The sequence below is a fragment of the Gymnoscopelus braueri genome (assembly GCF_963280865.1).
Source record: "Gymnoscopelus braueri genome assembly, chromosome: 17".
NCBI classification, from domain to species: Eukaryota; Metazoa; Chordata; class Actinopteri; order Myctophiformes; family Myctophidae; genus Gymnoscopelus; species Gymnoscopelus braueri.
This window is the reverse complement of record NC_137617.1, coordinates 41,828,918-41,849,206: the sequence shown is the minus strand read 5'-3', so window position 1 is coordinate 41,849,206 and position 20,289 is coordinate 41,828,918. Positions and strand designations below refer to the sequence as shown.

The 20,289-nt window shown below is 44.5% G+C and overlaps 1 protein-coding gene across 2 annotated transcripts in view; it reads right to left on the bottom strand.

Moving 5' to 3' along the window:
* Positions 1-3,327: 3,327 nt before the first annotated feature.
* Positions 3,328-20,289, bottom strand: part of col1a1b (collagen, type I, alpha 1b) — a 29,429-nt gene continuing 12,467 nt past the window's right edge. For both annotated transcript variants that reach the window (XM_080456233.1, XM_080456234.1), the window contains exons 16-50: positions 20,056-20,109; positions 18,310-18,408; positions 17,954-17,998; positions 17,509-17,607; positions 17,338-17,391; positions 17,093-17,200; positions 16,451-16,504; positions 15,748-15,846; positions 15,581-15,634; positions 15,370-15,468; positions 14,719-14,772; positions 14,546-14,599; positions 13,695-13,748; positions 12,735-12,788; positions 12,135-12,179; positions 11,909-12,007; positions 11,659-11,766; positions 11,381-11,542; positions 10,970-11,023; positions 10,739-10,846; positions 10,387-10,440; positions 10,174-10,227; positions 9,873-10,034; positions 9,648-9,755; positions 8,930-9,037; positions 8,244-8,297; positions 7,975-8,082; positions 7,782-7,835; positions 6,870-6,977; positions 6,605-6,658; positions 6,378-6,485; positions 5,997-6,279; positions 5,372-5,559; positions 4,583-4,825; positions 3,328-3,894 (exon numbers count right to left, since the gene is read on the bottom strand). In XM_080456233.1, the coding sequence (XP_080312359.1) occupies positions 3,748-3,894; positions 4,583-4,825; positions 5,372-5,559; positions 5,997-6,279; positions 6,378-6,485; positions 6,605-6,658; positions 6,870-6,977; positions 7,782-7,835; positions 7,975-8,082; positions 8,244-8,297; positions 8,930-9,037; positions 9,648-9,755; positions 9,873-10,034; positions 10,174-10,227; positions 10,387-10,440; positions 10,739-10,846; positions 10,970-11,023; positions 11,381-11,542; positions 11,659-11,766; positions 11,909-12,007; positions 12,135-12,179; positions 12,735-12,788; positions 13,695-13,748; positions 14,546-14,599; positions 14,719-14,772; positions 15,370-15,468; positions 15,581-15,634; positions 15,748-15,846; positions 16,451-16,504; positions 17,093-17,200; positions 17,338-17,391; positions 17,509-17,607; positions 17,954-17,998; positions 18,310-18,408; positions 20,056-20,109 (3,390 nt within the window). In that variant the 3' untranslated portion in view covers positions 3,328-3,747. The remainder of the gene's footprint in view (positions 3,895-4,582; positions 4,826-5,371; positions 5,560-5,996; positions 6,280-6,377; positions 6,486-6,604; positions 6,659-6,869; positions 6,978-7,781; positions 7,836-7,974; positions 8,083-8,243; positions 8,298-8,929; positions 9,038-9,647; positions 9,756-9,872; positions 10,035-10,173; positions 10,228-10,386; positions 10,441-10,738; positions 10,847-10,969; positions 11,024-11,380; positions 11,543-11,658; positions 11,767-11,908; positions 12,008-12,134; positions 12,180-12,734; positions 12,789-13,694; positions 13,749-14,545; positions 14,600-14,718; positions 14,773-15,369; positions 15,469-15,580; positions 15,635-15,747; positions 15,847-16,450; positions 16,505-17,092; positions 17,201-17,337; positions 17,392-17,508; positions 17,608-17,953; positions 17,999-18,309; positions 18,409-20,055; positions 20,110-20,289) is intronic.

Genomic DNA, 20,289 nt, shown 5'->3' with positions numbered 1-20,289 from the left:
AGCCTCGCAGGAAGTTTCAGCGCATGTTTGACTATCATGAGACTCTACAATGACTAGTAGTAGAGAAAAAAATAACTTTGCATCGGTTATAATAGACGAATTTCCCTAACCCACGCGCTCCCATTATGACAACGGAGGGGGTTTAAAAAATGACGACAGGGGAATCTATGGAAAAAAAGAACGCCACTTTTTACGTCGGTAGGTGAGTAACGAGACATCAAAGATAACACTTAATTTGTCCGGAATTCTCCTTTAAGAGAGCTTGGAGGGGACCACGCTGGGAGGAGCACCTGTCCTAGAGTGAGCTCATGGTACACTACAGGCCCGGGACAGGACATTGAGGAGAAACATGCTTGTTTTTGATGCGGTGGGACTCGACAAATAAACATATTTCTTATCAGCTTCACCTCGACTGGATATATATATTATTTCCATAACAGTAAGAAGACGTGGGAGGTGGAAGGATAGATGCTATGAGATCTGTATAGAACCAAAGTGTCTAACACTGCAGTGGAAATCATTATGCAGGTTCAGCAACAGTGTCCTAAAAGAATATAAAGGAGGGAGGTTCAGGTGAATCAAGATGAGAGCAGAAAGGGGATTAATTTATGCTGAAAGCTGTGAAGCGATTGGAGGGGGGAAATGAACAGGTTACAGTACAACAGGAAATTGAGGGGACACTCAATGGAGCTGTTCAAACTGCAGCATAATGCATAGATGAGAGATTTTTTTTCTGGCCTTCATTGCCATGGTTGTACTGTTGAAATACAGGGGAAAGAACTAAAATGGTGTTGGATGCAGCCAGGAGATTCTTATTATGGAGAAGATCTGGTTCCGGATAATGCACTGAGGAAAGGATTCACACCAACTCAGAGACAATTGAGTCTGGGTTGTAGAATAGTTCCTGCAGTGAATGGGATGACTTTAATTGGACACTGGGTTATATTAAATTAGTTTGCATTGTGAGAGCTACCACAGTCCACTAGATGGCGGTACAGCAACGCAAAATGTGTCACTATGTGGTTGCTGCCTATTGACCGTTTAGGTGTCCAGGGTTGGAGTGTATGATGATGGACACAGTGCATCATTGGTCAAAACTCCTTTACCACGGGGGCACGGTGGCGCAGTCGGTAGCGCTGTCGCCTCACAGCTAGAAGGTCCTGGGTCCTGGTCACTACCAATCCCGCCTCCCCCATGACAGCCGGGGCGCCTGATGGAGGGGAAGGGAACTGGTTGGAATAACGTGTTCCTTCCACGCGCTACGTCCAACCAGGGAAACTCCCCCCTGTCAGGTGACAAGAAGGTCAGTTGGCTCTCATGCCTGAAGGAAGCATGAGCTCGGCCCTGGCCTCCCTACTCTGGGGTGACAGGTGTAATACTGGTGTAGGGCTGGTGTAGTGCCCAGGATCACTTAGGAAATTGGCACCGGGTGAAAAAAATGGGTTACAAAAATCGCGGGATAAAAATTTAGAGTAAAAAAAAAAAACTCCTTTACCCCTCCTCCTAATGCATTGGTTCTCAAAGTGGGGTCCGGGAACCCCCAGAGGTCCTGGGGGGGGGGTCTCCAGCTAAATGGGGGTCTCCAGCTAAATGTGTTAATATAGCATCACAATCATTTTAACCTTATACTTGGGCTATTCAAAAATAGCAGATATATAAGCTCATAGCGCAGCACAGAGTGCCGCACTATGAGCTTGTAGATCGGCTGTTTTTGAAAAATTGTGAAAATGTGTGCAAATCTTTGAATATGTTTTTTAAAGCAGACATTTGTAACTCAAATCTTTCCTTCTGGGTGGTCCCTGGAACAACATATTTTGCCAAATACATATCAATTTGAGGGTCCTTGACACGAGTTTGAGAACCACTGTCCTAATGATTCCTGACACATCTATCTATCTCTTACTTATCACTTCCTTATTGGAGACAGGTTGGTTGGTGTCTTTAGGTTACATTGTCTATACCAAAACAAGAAGATATGGGTTAATTTAATGATTAGGCCTCTATGGAAGCCTAATATATGAATATAGTGAACTAAAAGCAATCAGTGGGAATACAAAACATTGGCCTTGCTTTCACTGCTGCTCATTAAAAGTTATATTTCACTGCAACGGTTGTGGAACAAGTACATTTTGACCTATATTGTAGTACTATTTTAACCACTTAAACCTCCAGCATCCGTATTGTGGGAAAGCTTTTGCTGAAAATAGCAGATTGACAAGCTGCGACGCGTTGTAAAGCTTGTCGATCGGCTATTTTCAGCAAAAGCTTTCCCCACAATAACAGACAGCAGAAAATACACCAGGCATAGAGCCCTGAGGCACTACAGTCAACCATGTGGGGTTTAAGTGGTTACAGTAATTGCACACCAGTGTCACTGTCGTAAAACAAAATATAAATCAGGCTACAGATTAAGTGCCACTTTGGCGTTATTATATGAAGCATTTTCCAAAAGTTGAAACACCCTAATAAAACGCAGTTTCACAACAGTTGCAAACAGGACAGCGAAAACTCAGCCATTTTGAGTAGACCACTTCATGCTTTATTTGCAGCATCCAAAATAATTAAAAACATCTCGATTTATTATACATGTACAAAATAAGTACAGAAGAATCTCTCATTTAAACCATGAAAGTGGGTCTGCTTCAATTTCACTTTTTTTTGTTTTTGTAACTCTTTCCTCCCTCTTTTTTTTTTTAAGAAACACTTCATCGGGGGGAAAAAAGTGAAATCAACAAACAACATGAACAAAAGGGGGGGTGATGATGGGAAATGTGTGCTGTTTTAGTTGAAGAGAAATTATCCACAGGGCAAACAGAACAGAAAAAGGTCAACATTGATTGAACACATGGGCAAGGGAAATGAGATTTGACCAGAATTCATTTTGCTTTTTTTATCTACAAAGACATGATTTTTGCATGCATTACATCCACAGTTTATCACCTTTCAGAGGAACCCTTGCCATCGAGCCAACAATGAACAAGAAAACAATTGCACTGCGTTGACAACAAGACAATTTGTCAATTTTACTAGCACCAAAGGTTTTTGCAGGCATTAGTGGCAATAATAGTTACAGTATGGCTGAGATAGTGTTCACTATCAAACTCCAATAACTGGACCTCATTAAGCTGAAAATAGCACCGTTGACTGCAGCTGATTTTCCCCCAATAGCCTTGTTGTGTAAAATATGCCCTTGCGTTTAAGAAAACTGCAGGTGACTTCTTGTTTGAGGTAGCCATTCTTTGTTGTTCTCTCTTATTTGGTGTCGTTTTTGTATGAGCAACATTCAGGTGATTTTCATGAATTTAGAACAAGAAGACACTTCTTACACACTTTTTACAATTTATTCAACACCAGAACATGGTACATATCTTGTTGTTTTCAATGTCCTTCTGCAGTGGTAAAAAAAAAAACACCAGTGTGTCATTGGAGTGTGCGTGGAGTGGTGGTTGTTGCTTTGTTTTTAAACTCCAGGGGGAAATTTTACACAAGTTTATATTATTTTCTTGTTGCCAGTGGAAACAAAAGATTCTTTTTAAAGGGTCCTTGTTGTTGGTTTCGGTCGAAGTAGCAGTCCCAAGAAAATGCTTCTCGTTGATGGAGGAAATAAAAACGTAAAACCGTCTTCAGTCGAGAGTAGTTTTAAAGCTTGTGGACCAATGGCAGCCGAATGAGTTTGGAATGCAACGGAAAAAGATTTAGAGATGACTGCTAGAAAAAAAACAACAATGTCCATATTTCGTTCATTTTTTACAAGAAGCAAACTGGGCCAACTTCGACGCCAAACTCCTGATCGGCTGCGCCAACATCCATGGGAGCAATGTCAATGATGGGAAGGCGGGATGTTTTTGATGTTTTGTAATCGATGACTGTCTTGCCCCATGAGCCAGTGTGTGACTGTGGAGAGAAAGGAGGAAAGACACGTCACAAGTCTGCTCAAGTAAACAGTAAACAACAGCAACACAGCTGCCCCTGAACGTCTCGACCATATTCTGAACATGTGGTTTTGTCAACCGTCGCCCTGGGAAACGGCATAAGGCGATCAGAGAAACAGCTGCTCTAACTGTTGTCGGCCAACCTAGCTGCACATCTTCTGTTAATTTAACTGTCATCTGTATGCTCTCTGAGTTACAAATCAATAAATTAACAGTGAGGATCGTTGTAGGATGTGCAGGATGTGTAGCCTACAAAAATATACAGTATATACACAGATGTATATATGGTGTAAATATCTCCTATATACAATACTGCTTGAGTTCTAATATGGGTACATTTTCAGAACACTAATGATTTTGCTGTGTACTTCATTACTGCTTTAATGCTTTTGTCGCAATCTGCTGTGGGTTTTTATGATCACATGGGGTCGAAGCAAAAAACGATGACAAAATCTACCAGCCTTTGTAAAGGCAAGAGTGTGATATTGCACAATTTCTACAGATTGCATCTTAAAATCCCTACAATGCTAAATCTAGAGTATCAGTTTCACTCTTGAGACCCATATGGGGCCATTTTACCATATGGGGCCATATAGAGCTAAGTTAGCGAGCACGAGGAAGACGAGAAATAGAGGGAGAGAGAGGCTCACCGTGCAACCATCCTCGGTGACGCTGTATGTGAAGCGGCTGTTGCCCTCGGCTCTGATCTCGATGTCGTTGGATCCCTGGAGCAGGACGGCCTTCTTCAGGTTGCCACTGGCAGCGTCCATGTAGGCGATGCTGTTCTTGCAGTGGTATGTGACGTTCTGGTTGGCCTGGTTGGACATCAGGCGCATGAAGGTCATCTGGATGCTGACGTCCTCGGAGTCAGCTCCATCGGTGCCGTACTGGAACTGCAGGCGGCGGGGAGAGAGGGTAGAGAGCGAGGGAAGCGGGGGCTTTAGTACTGCTCAAAATCAACTACTGTACACATGCCATTTCATGTATATATATAAGTTATTAACAGAAAATATTCTGTCTAGGTTAAGGCTGGGAAATTAACCGAAAATACATCGAAACTATTACATTTAGAACAAATTGATCTGAATCAACTTAATCTTGTTTATGTAGGTTAATCAAATAATAGAGAAACAGATTTATTTATATATATATCAAATTAGTTGTATATCAATCAACAAATCGATACAGTAAAACTGGCCTGTATTATACTTCATTGTACAATGGCGTACAAATCATAGCAAAACTAGAACGTATAGCTAGCTATAATCGTTAATTAATCAGTACAAATGTGAAATAATCGTGATAATGATTTGATGTCATTACACCCAGCCCCAGACTAGGTGCCTGTGGCTTATTTCGGTGACAACGGTGTCACCTTTGCTTTATCTTTTGGCCTTTTTAACCGAGCAACAAGCTTTCAGACGTGTGTTCGTTCTCACCTGGAATCCACCGGTCATGGACTCGCTGAACCAGACGTGCTTCTTCTGTGCGTTCTTGCTCTTGTACCAGTTCTTCATGGGGACGATGGACTCGCTGGGGTGGACGCAGGTGGCGCCGGTCTCCATGTCGCAGTGGACCTTGATGGCGTCCAGAGCGGATCCCTGGTTGGGATCGACCCAGTACATGCCTGTTGTGATGAGCAGACAAACACAGCAGGAGTCATTAGACTGGCAAGGCTGGATTCAGATATACATAATCACAGAGGAAACACAAAACAAAACACACTGTCTTGCACTTGTCCAGTGGTCCTCAAACCTTTCCATGTCAAGGACCCCAAAGTTATATTTATATTTGACTGCGGACCCCCATCTGAAAATATGTTTGTGCCAGGGACCCTCATATAAGATTAGTGTTAAAATTTTTCAAACACATTAAAATTTTAAGGAAATAGTAGATCTACAAACTTGACTTGTGAAGCACGACTTTGAACTACCTGAATTAGGACTTTGCACGAGGGACTCACTCAGACCACCTTATACACCAATGAACGCCCCTCAGCGCCTCAATCTCCTCTTTCGGCTAAAACGTTTATTTGGACGCAGCAGGAGTTGGGAGAACACTCACCGCTCTTGAACTCGGGGTGGCACATTCTCAGGTCGCGGCACATGCGGGCGGGGTTCTTCTGGGTGCCGGCGGGGCTGCGGATGTTCTCGATCGACTGGGTCAGAGTCTTCAGGGTGGTGTCAACCTCCTGGTCGCGGTCGATCTGCATGTTGGGGTCATCAGCACGGTAGTGGCCTCCACGGAAGGGATCGGGTGCCTTCTCCTGGATGGGCTGGCTGATGAAGTCGAATCCGCCGCCGGGGGGGCCTGGGGGTCCGGGCATACCGGCAGCACCGGGAGCACCCTGGTTTGGAGATGGGGGAGAGGTTTAGGAATCAACATGCGGGGGTTTGGTGGGGCAGGTGTGCATGATGACTACAAAGGGATCAAAGTGTCACTTACAGCGGGTCCCATCTCTCCGTTGCGACCACGGGGTCCTGGGGGTCCGATGGGTCCGGGCATACCGTTCATGCCATCCTTACCAGACTGGCCGCTGTTTCCAGAGGGTCCCTATGGAGTTAAAGACAAGCAACGCACTTATTATTAAGGGGTGACACCACTTGGTCCGAGCCATTGTGTACACACATGATCAGCTTGGACAGGTCATGTGACAGGGTGTAAGTACTCACTCTGGGTCCAGAAGGTCCGTTAGCACCAGCAGGTCCTTGCTCTCCGTTAGATCCCTATAGGATTAAGACAAAAAACGTTAACAGATGACAGAGTAGATGGATATATCCATGAAACACAAAGAGTCAAACTGCATCAGCTAACCTCAACTGTCAAGAACACGCATGCAACAAGAGATCCTCAACTATAGGAGAGAACGCAACCAACCGTTACCAGCGGTTGGTACAGTATGACGGGTTAATAATGTACTGTATATAATATACTCACATGAGTTCCGGGAAGACCAGCCATGCCGGTGAATCCTCTGTGTCCCTTGTGTCCTCTCTCGCCAGCCTCGCCTGCCTCTCCCTTATCACCACGACCGCCAGCGGGGCCCTGAAAAAACACAAGCAACAGAGGGAGGTCATCATCGCCCGTTCACACCCCGGTCACCTGAACCATTAACACATTGATTGCCTAGATCGAGTTAACTCGTTTTTAATTTTTTTGGGGAAAATTCCACAAGGGGCGACCTAACACAGCTTTGGAATGATCGATCGTCTCTCAGAGAAGAAAAATGTGGATGTGACATCATTCCAAAAAACGTCACTTCCATCCGCCCCAATGATGGGATTTTCAGAAAAACGGCTGTAACTCAGTTTCTTTTTTTTCCATTGAAAACCACCAGTTTTCAGCGGACCAAAGCTCCAAAATGGCGGATTGCGGTTGGAAACTTGTTGTTCCCATGGATACACAGATCCTTCCGTCTACTCACAGGAAACTTTTTCCGTGTGTTTTTTTTACACAATGTCGGTTCCACGGCGTTTCAAATATCATCGGATTGAGGTAATTATACGCCGGCACGGGGATAGAAAACTATGTTTAATATCTTGGCAATCAATGTGTTAAGAGAGTCGCTCCTTTTTTAAGCATGTGAGGGCTTAAAAGTAGTAGATGTGTGTGCAAAGTGTTGTTATGTTTATGCCTGTTAGAATTGTGTGTGTGTGTGTGTGTGTGTGTGTGTGTGTGTGTGTGTGTGCGCGTGTGTTAGACCCTAGATAATGGACGAGAAAGTGAAATATGAGCAAGTCATAAAAATGTTTTGTTCCCCAGTGGGAAAATGTGTGTGTGTGCGCATATTTGTGTGTGTGTGTGTGTGTATTTGTGTGTGTGTGTGTGATGATGTAGGGCTGAACGTACCAGAGCACCACGGGCTCCAGCGGGTCCAGAGGGACCAGCAGGACCAGCGGGACCCTAGAAGACGGAAGAAGACAAAGCCAGGTTATATATAAGAGTGAGTCAGAGGGGAAAAAAAATCTCATCTATGAAGAACCAGAATAGTGACATCATAATAACATGGTGGTTTCAATGTAAAAATGCCAGGTATACTTACAGCCTCTCCACGGTCACCAGATTTGCCAGAGGGTCCAGCACCACCGGGGCCACCGGGCATACCGGGGGCACCGGGTGCTCCGCCAGGACCACCCTCTCCACGGTCTCCCTAGAAGAAGCATACACACACATATGAAGTCAGAAATCCACATGAGGCCATTGAAGTCGTTATTGTTTGTTCTTTTGTAATTAGATACTGTAAATAACAACAGTGACCAACTGACCAATGGTTCTACAGTATTCAGTATTGATTATTGGGATTAGGATTACCTTGGGTCCACCAGGTCCATCACGGCCGGTGGCACCATCGTGACCGCCACTTCCCTGTAGGGTGGAGAGAGAGAGACAATCCCATCAGTGACCAGCAAGAGAGAAGACACTCACACATAACTTTCCTTGGCTAAGGATCATAGTTTATGATGATTCTAATATTTATAATACGTACAAATGTTATGACTTCAGTAGAAAGTACCCATTAGGCAGAATGTCCCATTTCACAAGTTTTCAAATGTATAAAATGGATGAAAATCTTTTGAAAATAGCAGATCTACAAGGTCACAATGCGTCGCATTGTGACGCATTGCGAGCTTGTAGATCGGCTATTGTCAAATAGCCCAATCTACAAAGTAACTAGTAACTAAAGTTTTCAAATAATTGTAGGGGGGTAAAAATACAATATTTGACTCTGAGATGTAGTGGAGTAGAAGTAGTTTATGACAATTCTCATATTTATAATACATTATTATAATCACTGTTATAATGCATTATAGTGCGATTATAAGTCACTATAATTGGTCATTGGACCATGGTGTCCAACATCATGCCTGATGGTCTATGAGCCATGTGCAACTAAGTATAAACCAGGCCTCAGGCATTAAATATACAGTTTACATTTGATCGAGTGATTCGGACTATATAAAACCAATCGGTATTATGAATCAGGCCTGTTACTGTACCTCGCGACCAGCCTCTCCGGGGGCACCAGACAGTCCGGGGGGTCCCATGGGTCCTGGGGGTCCACGCTCACCGAGAACACCGGAAGGTCCCTGTTTGCCAGGCTCACCCTGAAAGTTAAAGAAGAGATGCTAGAGGTTAATTTCTGTAGATGAGGGATGGAGGCTCTCTGAAAAAAAGGACCCTTCTTGAGTCTTGGTAGAGTATAGTGAGGACACTGTTATCAGCATATTGCATTATTCTATCATTATGCCGTGTTTATGGCCTTGCAATATAGAACAGTTTGAGACGTGAGGGTAACTTGTCTCTTTCTAGTAGAGTCTGTTGTCTATGTTATGACTTCATTTGTCCCTTTGTCATTTTGAAGGGAATCTTACTGTGCGTTTGCATCCCAAACATCCCAAATTCCATGCATTTTTCTTACCCAGGAAGAAAGCTAATTAGCGGCTACTAGATCCATATCACTTTACAGTACATTCAAAATGGGAGTCCATTGTGGAGCAGGGTTTACTAGTGCTAACTTCTGGTGGGCTACAGCAGTGGCTCTTTTTAGGCTTCAATACCTTCCTTTCCTTCACCCAACTACAATGTTGTGCTTAGAAAACTCCAAGAGAAAACCCATAGCTATTTTCACTAGTTTGGGTCACAGGGGGGGAAACATGATATTTATCTTTGGGGTCTTGAGCAAAAAAAAAATTTGGGCTAAAGAATTATACTCACACCAGGTCCAGAGAGTCCACCGAAACCGCGCTCTCCACGCTGTCCGGGCAGACCTACGATACCGCGCTGTCCAGCAATACCCTGAGGTCCACCGGTACCGGGGGCACCCTGCACAAGAAGCAAAGAACACAACATTTAACCAGTGTTTCACAAACACATATCTAATGTCTATCGTTATAATTGAAGACTATATTAGAAGGAGGAATTAGAAGGGGTTGCACTTACAGCGGGTCCATCAGCACCGGTGTTTCCCTTCTCTCCACCGGGTCCTGCGGGTCCAGCACCACCAGCCTCGCCGGGGCGACCAGCAACGCCGGTCTCACCGCGACCTCCTCGCTGTCCCTCCTTGCCAGCGGGTCCAACGGCTCCAGGGGCTCCGGAGTTGCCCTAGAGATTAGAAGTATCGGGAGAAAGTTCAAGTCAAACTCTATAGTCATAATCTCACACATTTTTTCAACATTTCCCAAAATAGTGAAAAATATGCAGATCGTGTTGTTCGTTGTACGGCGAACGGGCATTAACTTACAGCGGGGCCGGGGGGTCCAACTCTTCCTGCGGGTCCGGGGAAGCCAGTAGCACCCTAGACACACACACACACACACACACACACACACACGCACGGTTAATCATCGAAATCCTACATCACAATAAAAGAACAACTAAAACAAATAGTTTTTATTATAACACAAGAGAATACAATATTGTTTGCATTAAAGATAAGGTTAAAGGGTATACTCACAGGAGATCCAGCACCACCACGAGCACCTTTAGCTCCAGAATTTCCGGAAGGTCCCTGGGGGACGTAAACATTTATACATTATAATACACAAACTTATATTAGTTAATTAATAGTTTTTTTTAGGCCAGCTTAAAGCTTTTAAGGTCTAGCACAGTGGCATGAAATATAGTGCAGATAGAGAGAGAAAGAGAGAGTGAGAGAGAGACATTAACTTGCTGAGCCACCAGTGCATCCTGGCTCTGTACATGTAAAGTATGTCTGGACAAGACTAAGCACGTGATTCCATATTGTACATGTGTGATTTGGCCCAGTATAAACCAGTGACTCCGTACTAAGAACTATTGGCCTATACCTGAGGTCCAGCACCGCCGGAAGGTCCAGCGGGTCCAAGAGCACCAGCCTCTCCCTTGGGTCCAGAATCACCAGTCTCTCCCTTGCCTCCGACCTGACCGTCAGCACCCTGTTATGGCAGGAGGAGACAAAATGTCTGGGTCAGGACAATGTGTGACTGAGACTCTCTGAAACCAGCCCAAATGTCCTAGGCGTCAGTACTGGGATGTATTACGATGGACAACACACTCACAGGGGGTCCAGCGAATCCAGCGGGTCCGGGAGGTCCAGACTCACCACGCTCGCCCTGTGGAAGGAGGAGAGACAAAACTATTGGTTCAAAAGGTCATGGACTTCACTTGTTTGCCGTGGCACATTTCCAATTACACATGTTTATGCTTGTGCAAAATAAACAATGTTTTCAAATTAATGTTTCCTGATCATCAAAGAGTGTTCTGTATTATAAAAGAGTATATTGTTTTCTTTCCCTTATTGCCGTTGCATCTTAAATGGTTCCATTTCATTTTCTCTGTTTCTTTGTTTTTATTTTCTCTACATTGTCTTTGTATTTATTCCGAGGAGAAGGTGTGTGACTGTGCAAATGTTACAAATGATCAAAAAGGTTGGATAAATTACGAGTTTTATTGTTTGCAGATGAACTTACAGGGGATCCACGTCCACCAGTAACTCCAGCAGGTCCAACGGGTCCACCCTCACCCTTCTCGCCCTGACCACCGGGAGGTCCTGGGGGTCCAATACCACCGGTCATACCACGCATACCGTCCTTGCCGCCGCCGCCATCACCTCCCTTGGCTCCGCCATCTCCCTGGGAAGAGAGAACGGTGTATGCAATATGTCGTCAATCGCAATCATTTGAGTGACTATTAATCGTCAACTTAAATTTGTAATCGTGACCGCCCTGAGGCCAGGTGAGGTACTCACTCTCTCTCCCTTGGCACCAGGCATGCCACCGGAACCACGCTCGCCGGGCATTCCCTGCATACCTGGGGGTCCAGCGCCACCGGGGGCACCGCCAACACCAGCCTCTCCCTATAACCCAAACACAACCAGAGAGAGAGAGGGGGGAAAAAAGAGAGGGTTATTATATCAGCTTTAGTTTTCACGTCGGTGACGAGACTGGCTGGTGTGTACATGACAACGAGATGAGAGCAGGTGGGGATCGATATCTCACCTTGGCACCATCGCTACCGCCGGCGCCAGGGGAACCGCGGGGACCGGTGGGTCCGGCACCACCAGTAGCTCCACGCTCACCGGGGAAACCTCTGTCACCCTGTTGAGGGGAGGGGGAGAGGGGGGTATCGGTTAAAGACGATTAGCCAAACAATACAAGATCCAGGTTAATAATGATGGATGCTGAACACTAGTGTTTTGGAATCAGAGTCCGTAATGTCACTCACTCTGGGTCCAGATGGGCCGAAGGGTCCGGCCTCACCGTTGACTCCCTGAAGGAGGAAGAGGAGGAGAAGGTTTAGTTTAGTTTAGTTTATTTGAAAAGCAAAAAAAAACAAAAAACACAAGGTTACAGCAGCTGGAGGATAAACAGACTTATTTCCATTGTATGGTCCTCTCACAAGCAGCAAAAGCACATTGCAATATAAAATAAATGATAGTGACATACAGTACATAAAGAAAACAAATAAAAAATAACAGAAACTATCTACCCCTAGACATTCAACTTTTTTTTTTTTACAAAGGAACCTTTTCTAATAGCCAAGCGTTTGTCTGTTGTTTAAAAGGCCAAAAGACCTCCATCAGGTCATCATCAGGTGCCATTTACTGTGTCAATATAATCCTAGATACATCTGGGTGAATGGGACTAATCTGTGTGTCAAATACTGTACACAACAAGGCCAAGCAAAGCTGTCATTTTTTGAACAAGCACGTTTCAAAATATTGGCTCGATACGGTAAATAACTTTGACCATACTGCCCTTTGTTAATTGTTCAGCTGTTGTTGTGGTGTGCAAATGAAATGACGTGATATTTGTGACACCTTACCTGCTCACCAGGCTTGCCAGTCTCACCAGTAGCTCCTTGGGGTCCGGGAAGTCCCTGTACACAAGAGCAAGAAAGAGCGATGGTTATTATACACATTATTGTCAGGATCAGGTCTCCTTCTGTTTTATTTTGTAGTGATATTTTAAGTGTGTCCAGTTTTCAGTGCTGTACTTTAGTAGGTTTTACTTTACTGTTGTGTTCCTTTATTTTGTAGTGATGTTCCTAGTGTTTCCTGTCTGCCCTAGTTACTGTTACCTGTCACCTCCCTCTGATTGGTTAATACCCAGAGCCTTGTATTAGAGAGTTGCATCAATGAGGGGGCAGAAACAGTGAGGGTCACGTGGTTCATGTAAACTCGAAATAGTGACAAACGCTCATAGACTTCAATGCATTCTGTAAACTTCCGGTTCAGGGCTTTGTCACTTTTCGCCAATAAAAGGCTCTGTAGAAGACTGGCCCGATGAAGTGAACGGAGGTGACGCAACTCTCCTTATATGGCTCTGGTTATCTCCACCTGTGTCCTGTTAGTCCTCTAAGCCTATCCCTGTGTTGATTGTCAGTTGTGTTCACCTGTGTCTGGTTATACCTGTGTGTAATTAAACCCTCAGTTCCTTAATATGTCCTCTCTCCGGTCTTAAATGTTGTTATTGTGTCCTGTTCTCGTTCTCCTAGTGTTCTCAGTACTCCCGTGTGTACTCTACTTGTGTTCCTGAGTTTGGGAGAATAAAACATCTGGTCCTGAGTTGCACCCCGACACATAAACTTTGTACATACTCCATATGATATAGCAGTGGTTCTCAAATTGTGGTCCAGGGTTCCAAATGGAGCCTTACAGGTCTGTAACTCTGAAGAGTGTACAATGTACGCTCTTGAGTTATGGGTCCATGGAATTATGCTTGAGAACCACTGTAGAGTATGTTAAGGGAAAGCTAGCTTTGGGATTGGTGAGACGCAACCTACCTGGAATCCTGAAGGTCCAGCGGGTCCACCATCTCCCTTCTCACCAGCACCTCCCTAGAAAAGCAAAATGGAGCAAATAAATAAACACTGAAAAAAGAAGCAGATCGGAAGCAGAAATCGTATTTTCACCATGTTCTGCAGTGTGTCTCAAATGTCATGTGTGCTGCTGTGTCCAATAGGGCTGAACGAATGCAGGAAAATATTGAATTGCGATTGTGATTCAATTTATGATTAAACCTTTTTTTATGTCAAGCTTCAATTCTGTTCACTGTTAACGGTATTATTAGCAGTAACTACAACATTAGATACAGTCAACATAAATTGATATTTCAAGGTGTTATCGTATGTTTTGCCAGTTGAATACAATTAGCATACTGAACTGAATGGAAACAATGGCTTCTTGGAATGTCGATCAAAACTGGAAATTATCAGCAGTAATGTTAAGTATACATTATATGACTCCTAGACAGTGAGCTGAGCAGCTTTTAGTACACATTTAAAGGGGTGAAATTCATATTGTACTGCATCGGTTTCATGGATCCAAATATGACCTAAAAAACTACAATACCAAGTTCAGAAGTCCGTTTTGAACACGCTCCCTTTTTAATGGCAGCCTCTGTGATTTGGAAATCACAGATGGTTCATACTGTGATTTTGATTAATTGTTCAGCCCAAGAGTCCAACTGGGACCAATAACAGTGCTGAGGAAAATAAAGGGAGTTCTCTCGGAAAAGAGCCGATCTGCAAGCGTTGTGAGCTGGTAGATCGGCTCTGTTCGGTGTGCAACTAAGTATAAGTTTAGGCTTAAGGTATGTGGAGATGGTGTTGATGATGATGATGGTGGTACTTACAGCTGGGCCGGAAGGTCCAGGAGCACCAGTGTCACCATCCTTGCCGGCAGCGCCCTAAGAGGAAGACAAGACATTATTAGGAGACCGTCATCAACACATAATACGCTAAGCTAACTGGTTGGTTAGTATGACTTGTTAGTATTAGTTTAGACATTTTTGAAGATTATACTTACAAGGGGTCCTCCAGGTCCTCCAGCTCCTCTCTCGCCAGGCTTGCCAGCATCACCCTGAGGAAGGAGACAAAGTCCACATTTGATCTCTGGTGACCAATAAGCGTGTTGCATCAAATTGATGCCTTTAAAAAAAAATGGAAACCAAAATCTAAGCTCAAAACTAAACTTATTTCAGCGTTAATAGTAGGTAGTAGGTAGTATGCTTATTCTAACATTAAAAGGCAGTGAAATGAACAAGTGTGCGATGCAGGGGATAAAGTCGTATCACACCTGGGGGGAAAATATTGGGAACGTCTTGTTTAATGTTTTATTTAACATGAATACAAATAGTAAGACTGGGTCAAAAGCCATGCAGCCCAGGGGGCGTGGCTTCCATTGTGTGTCTAGATGGAGGGATAGAACAGTAAGTGATGGTGTCTACTGTACAGCAATGGTTCTCAACGTCGGGTCCGGGGACCACCGACAGGTGTGTAACTCTGAGTCTGCTTATACAGACTTGAATAAGCACTGAGGATTTTACAGAGATAAGACATTGTATCAAATGGGGGTTCCCGTGGGCCTAATGCTTATGAAATTGGAGGTCAATCACTGCTCTATCACTGAATGTGAATTTGCCCTGAAATAAAAATGAAAATAAATAAATGCACTCACGTTAGTTCCCTTGGGTCCGGGGAATCCCATGACACCGGGCTGTCCTCTGGCTCCGGAGGGGCCAGCAGCTCCAGAGCGACCATCTTGTCCAGGTGCACCCTATAAAGAACAGCGGGGGGTCAAATTATATTGAACACATAGTGCCGCTGTAATAGTTCTGATCTTTATCATTGATCCTTTATTGCAGTGATCTGTTCAAATCAGGACTTACGGTAGGTCCAGCTTTGCCATCAGGGCCAGGGCCTCCGGGGCTGCCAGTCATTCCCTACAGAGAGGAGAAACAAGAAGCGATGAACAAAAAACTCTTCAGAGAGCAGCAGCAGGCGACGTCCATTAGCAAGAACCGTGTTTTGTGTGTCCTCCCATGTGTTCGCTTACCTTGGATCCGGGCATGCCGGGCTCGCCGGGGCGTCCACCCTCACCGGTTGCGCCCTGAGCGCCACCGGGTCCGTTGGCTCCACGCTCACCAGGGGCTCCCTGTCATGGGGACGAACGAGAGAGAGAGAGAGGTCAGTCAGGTGAGACGTTTGATCGCCATATTATTATTACGCTGCGGTTGGAGTGCTTGAATTGTGTTCAGAAACTAAAATGTTGTTCAGAAACTAAAATGAATGAAGGTGTCATGTCAACGATACACAGTTAATCCTCAATGTTAATGTATTCATTTGTAATATACAAATGTAACCAAACGGGTCCATTTGTTTGTATTTGTATACTCTCAGAGTTAAATGAACACTGATGATTTTACTGTGTATGAATAGTTTGTATGTACAGTAAGTTTGACTGCTTTATAATTGTAATAATACCATTGCTCATGAATATCTGGAATATCTGACAAGCCTCTATATGTATATACTGTATGTATATTTTATTTTAGGAACTAGGAACTTTTGATTATCTGGCCTGTTTCTATCCTATGTTCACAGATTGTTTTTCTCTGTCTCTATTCTTCCTACACCTGTAAACCTGTTCTTTATAAAGCTGATTCTGAGCCTACTTTAATGACTCATTGAACTATGAACTATGGCAGATGTTGCACCGATATGTTAAGTGAAGTAATAGACAAGATTCAGTCGCTCACCTTGCCACCAGCACCTCCGTCAGCACCGGGGAAACCGCGAGCACCAGGTCCACCCTATAATGGGGGCAAACAGAAACACACAGAGCAGGTCACGGATGAGAACAGGGAGGCGGTCGGACCCACAACACCAGACTGAATCCCCATGGGAATTCAACGTGCAATATATGGAATTTGGTCCTGGGATAAGCCGTGCGGCCCTCACAATGGGAATTGGTTTTGAATTTGTTTATTTACATCTTATAAGAGTTCAGTCAGTCACTCACGAATAGATTGAACCAATATTATAGAATGAGAATACAAGTGTGGCTGTAATATTTTATCTTGGCGTTCACGCTCTGCTACATTTTTCTCCCTGCTCAGCACAGTTAGACAACCATCATTAACCATTAAGAGCAGGGAGATAGATATTCAATAACAACCCCCCATGGCGAACAGAACCAATAGCAGAGCCCACTGGTGGTGCTGGGGTAGCGGTGGGAGCTAACAGCAAAACAGCCGCAAAAATGCAATGCAATAGTAGATCTGCTATTTTTGCTATTTTGGAAACATTTTGAAGTGAATGTGGTCAAGTCTGTTTGTGGGTTTTATGAATATTGATTTCCACCCGACAGTGACAGATACGGCAGGTGCAGGTTAACTTACACGCTCTCCATTGGGTCCACGGGGTCCGGCACCACCGGGCTCACCGCGTGCGCCTCTCTTTCCCTCCTCGCCAGAGTTGCCGGCAAGTCCCTGAGGTCCAGCGGAACCCTGGGAAAATTCAAAAAAAGGAAAAAGACCGATATTTAGACCGATGATCATTCAGAGCATGTACTGCCCCAAACCTTCTGATAAGTCAATACATCAAAGTGATTATACATGAACATTAGGATGTTTTGGAAACCTACAGGCTCTCCCTTTGCACCGGGCTCGCCTCTGGGTCCAGGAGTTCCAAGCTCACCCTGTAAGCAGGAAACACAAAACGCACACACATAAGAGAACAGCAGAGTGATTCCTTGTACAGTTAACAACAGTGTGTAATCAATACAAGTCACTCTTATATTGTCTGGTCTACTCACGCTGTTTCCCTTGGGTCCGGGGGCGCCGAGGCCTCCGGTGGCTCCTGCGGGTCCACGTGCTCCGGGGAAGCCAGGAGCACCAGCAATGCCAGAAGCACCCTATGATGGCAACACAGGAGGAGGGGATGTTAGAATATTTTCAACCGCTTAAATTTTTTGGAAAATCATTTTGAAATCCTTTGAAAATAGGGCTTAACCCATTAATACCTGGAACGCATCTGTGTCACTTTAGACTTCATTGGCTATTCAAAAATAGCAGATATACAAGCTCATAGCGCGGCACCGAGTGCCGCGCTATGAGCTTGTAGATCTGCTATTTTTGAAAAATCGTGAAAAAATAAATTTAAATATTTTTTTCAAAAAACTGTTAGGATTTAGAAAACATTTAAAGAATCGGACTCAGGCCTTAATGGGTTAAGTGATGAATGATGCGTGTGATACTTACAGGTCCACCCTTGGCACCAGGAGAACCATCAGATCCGGGGGCACCCTGTTGATGAGCAATGAACAGAGAGAACATTTAAATCTAAATGCACTTCTCTACTGACCCTGGTCTCCTAAGAATGTTTCTCACTCAGCCAAACTGAGGACGATTTGAATTATCTAATGAAGACGGAACATGGACGATAAGCAGTTGTGCCATTTTGCATCCCCACATTCAATCGTACTTAATTCTTAATTGGAACAATTGCATTCGTGGATATTTAATAGAAAAACGAATGCATTTGAGTGCAAAAGTAATGAATTGAATGAATGAAGATCGTAATTTGGCGCTTGCTTGGTCTACGTCGATATACTCACAGCAACACCAGCAGCGCCAGCAGCTCCGGGGTTACCGCCCTCACCACGGGCTCCCTGGGGTCCCTCGTTTCCACGGCCTCCCTGAGCGCCAGTCTCTCCCTGTGATGCGAGGCAAAAGGCTGCAGTTTAGTCACCAATACAGCAGTATAACAGAACTGTGTGTGTGTGTGTGTGTGTGTGTGTGTGTGTGTGTGTGTGTGTGTGTGTGTGTGTGTGTGTGTGTGTGTGTGTGTGTGTGTGTGTGTGTGTGTGTGTGTGTGTGTGTGTGTGTCTCTTTGATACTTTATGTTTAATATGAGTGTGCTGTCCTACGGAAAAGCCCTTAGAATACATCATGGATTCGTTCCCACTAGTTGGAAGGTCATCCGACACCTAATTATACTAGCACTGTATAGCATTGATATAACAGCTCTACAAGCTCATAACACAACACGCTGTGAAGTAAATGTACCTATAATGACATGCCCAAAATAGGGATAGATCATCGACTATCAATGTATTTTCATAATCAATTAAATTGATTAGTTCCATTGACTTTTGTCCCCCTAGTGGTATATGATATTCTAATGGCTCTAATGGTATTCTAATAGCTCTAATGGTTGACTGTTTTCTCCACATGGAGGCTGACAGTGGAGGCAGGACCAAGGTTGCCAGATCTGCTTATTATAATTTCCCCGCAAGATTGTATTTGAAAATAGCCGATCTACAAGCTCGCAACGCGTCGCATCGCGACGCGTTGCGAGCTTGTAGATCTGCTATTTTCAAATAGCTGATGTATGTGTTAAAGTGCTCATGTGGCCCACAGTCGCTTCTTTTGGGCTGGTTTTCCTAGACCTGGTTGCTTGGTTCTCTCACAGAATCTGGCAACACTGGGCAGGGCACCATTAGAGGGGTAACCCCTGCCACCTGGTGGCCACACTGTTCATGTCAGGTGTCTGTGGGATAGTTGCAGCTTGGAAGTTGGCACTAATCAGAGATCAGCTGAGCTCTGCCTTTCCCCCCAAATAACAGTTGACCCTGAGAAGAACGCTGATGGGGAAAAACTAAACTTGCTGTTATCGTTCTGGGCTGGATAGATCTGGATCGGACCCTTGATTCTGGTCCTTGGTGGGCTTGTAAGTTTCCCACTAATTGGGTACAGGTCAAAGTTGGCACAAAAAAATATTTGGCAAAAAATGCTGCAATTTTGTGCTTCTAGAAGATAATATTGAGCTCTCTATGGTCTGGGGAGGTCAGGTGGATTACAGAGGGCATTTGTGGGTTAGTGATGATACAAAATATTACTCCTATATGAGCATATGAGACTAATGACTCTAATGACTATGAGTGCTGTCCATCAAAATATCCACTAGTACTGTCTTGTGGACACTTTTGACACTGCACTAAAGAGCAGGTTACATTTTAAAGCGATACTGATGTTCAGTAAATAACCTTATATGGCGATTACATTAGATACAGTATGGGAGGTACAGAACGTGCACTGATGGATTCCACATACAGTGCAGACGCTGTACACACACTAGAAAACCCATAGAGTCATCGATCCCTGTGCGTGCGTGCGTATGTACATTCGTGTGCTTGTGTGTGTGTGTGTATGTGTGTGTGTGTGTGTGTGTGTGTGTGTGTGTGTGTGTGTGTGTGTGTGTGTGTGTGTGTGTGTGTGTGTGTGTGTGTGTGTGTGTGTGTGTGTGTGTGTGTGTGTGTGTGTGTGTGTGTGTGTGTGTGTGTGTGTGTGTGCAGACCTACCTTAGCTCCAGCACCACCGGGGAAGCCAGGGGATCCAGCAGGTCCGGTAGGTCCCTGGAAGATGAAGAAACATGAAACATTAAACGAAAGACTCACGGCAGCATTGGGTCCAGGTCTTTAATGACATGCGGTCAAGTAGCTTAAGGCAGTGATTCTCAAAGTTGGGGGTCCAGGGATCCCCACTTTGTTGAAAATCTTCTAATGATTTTTGAAAAGACTCAACACAAATATTCT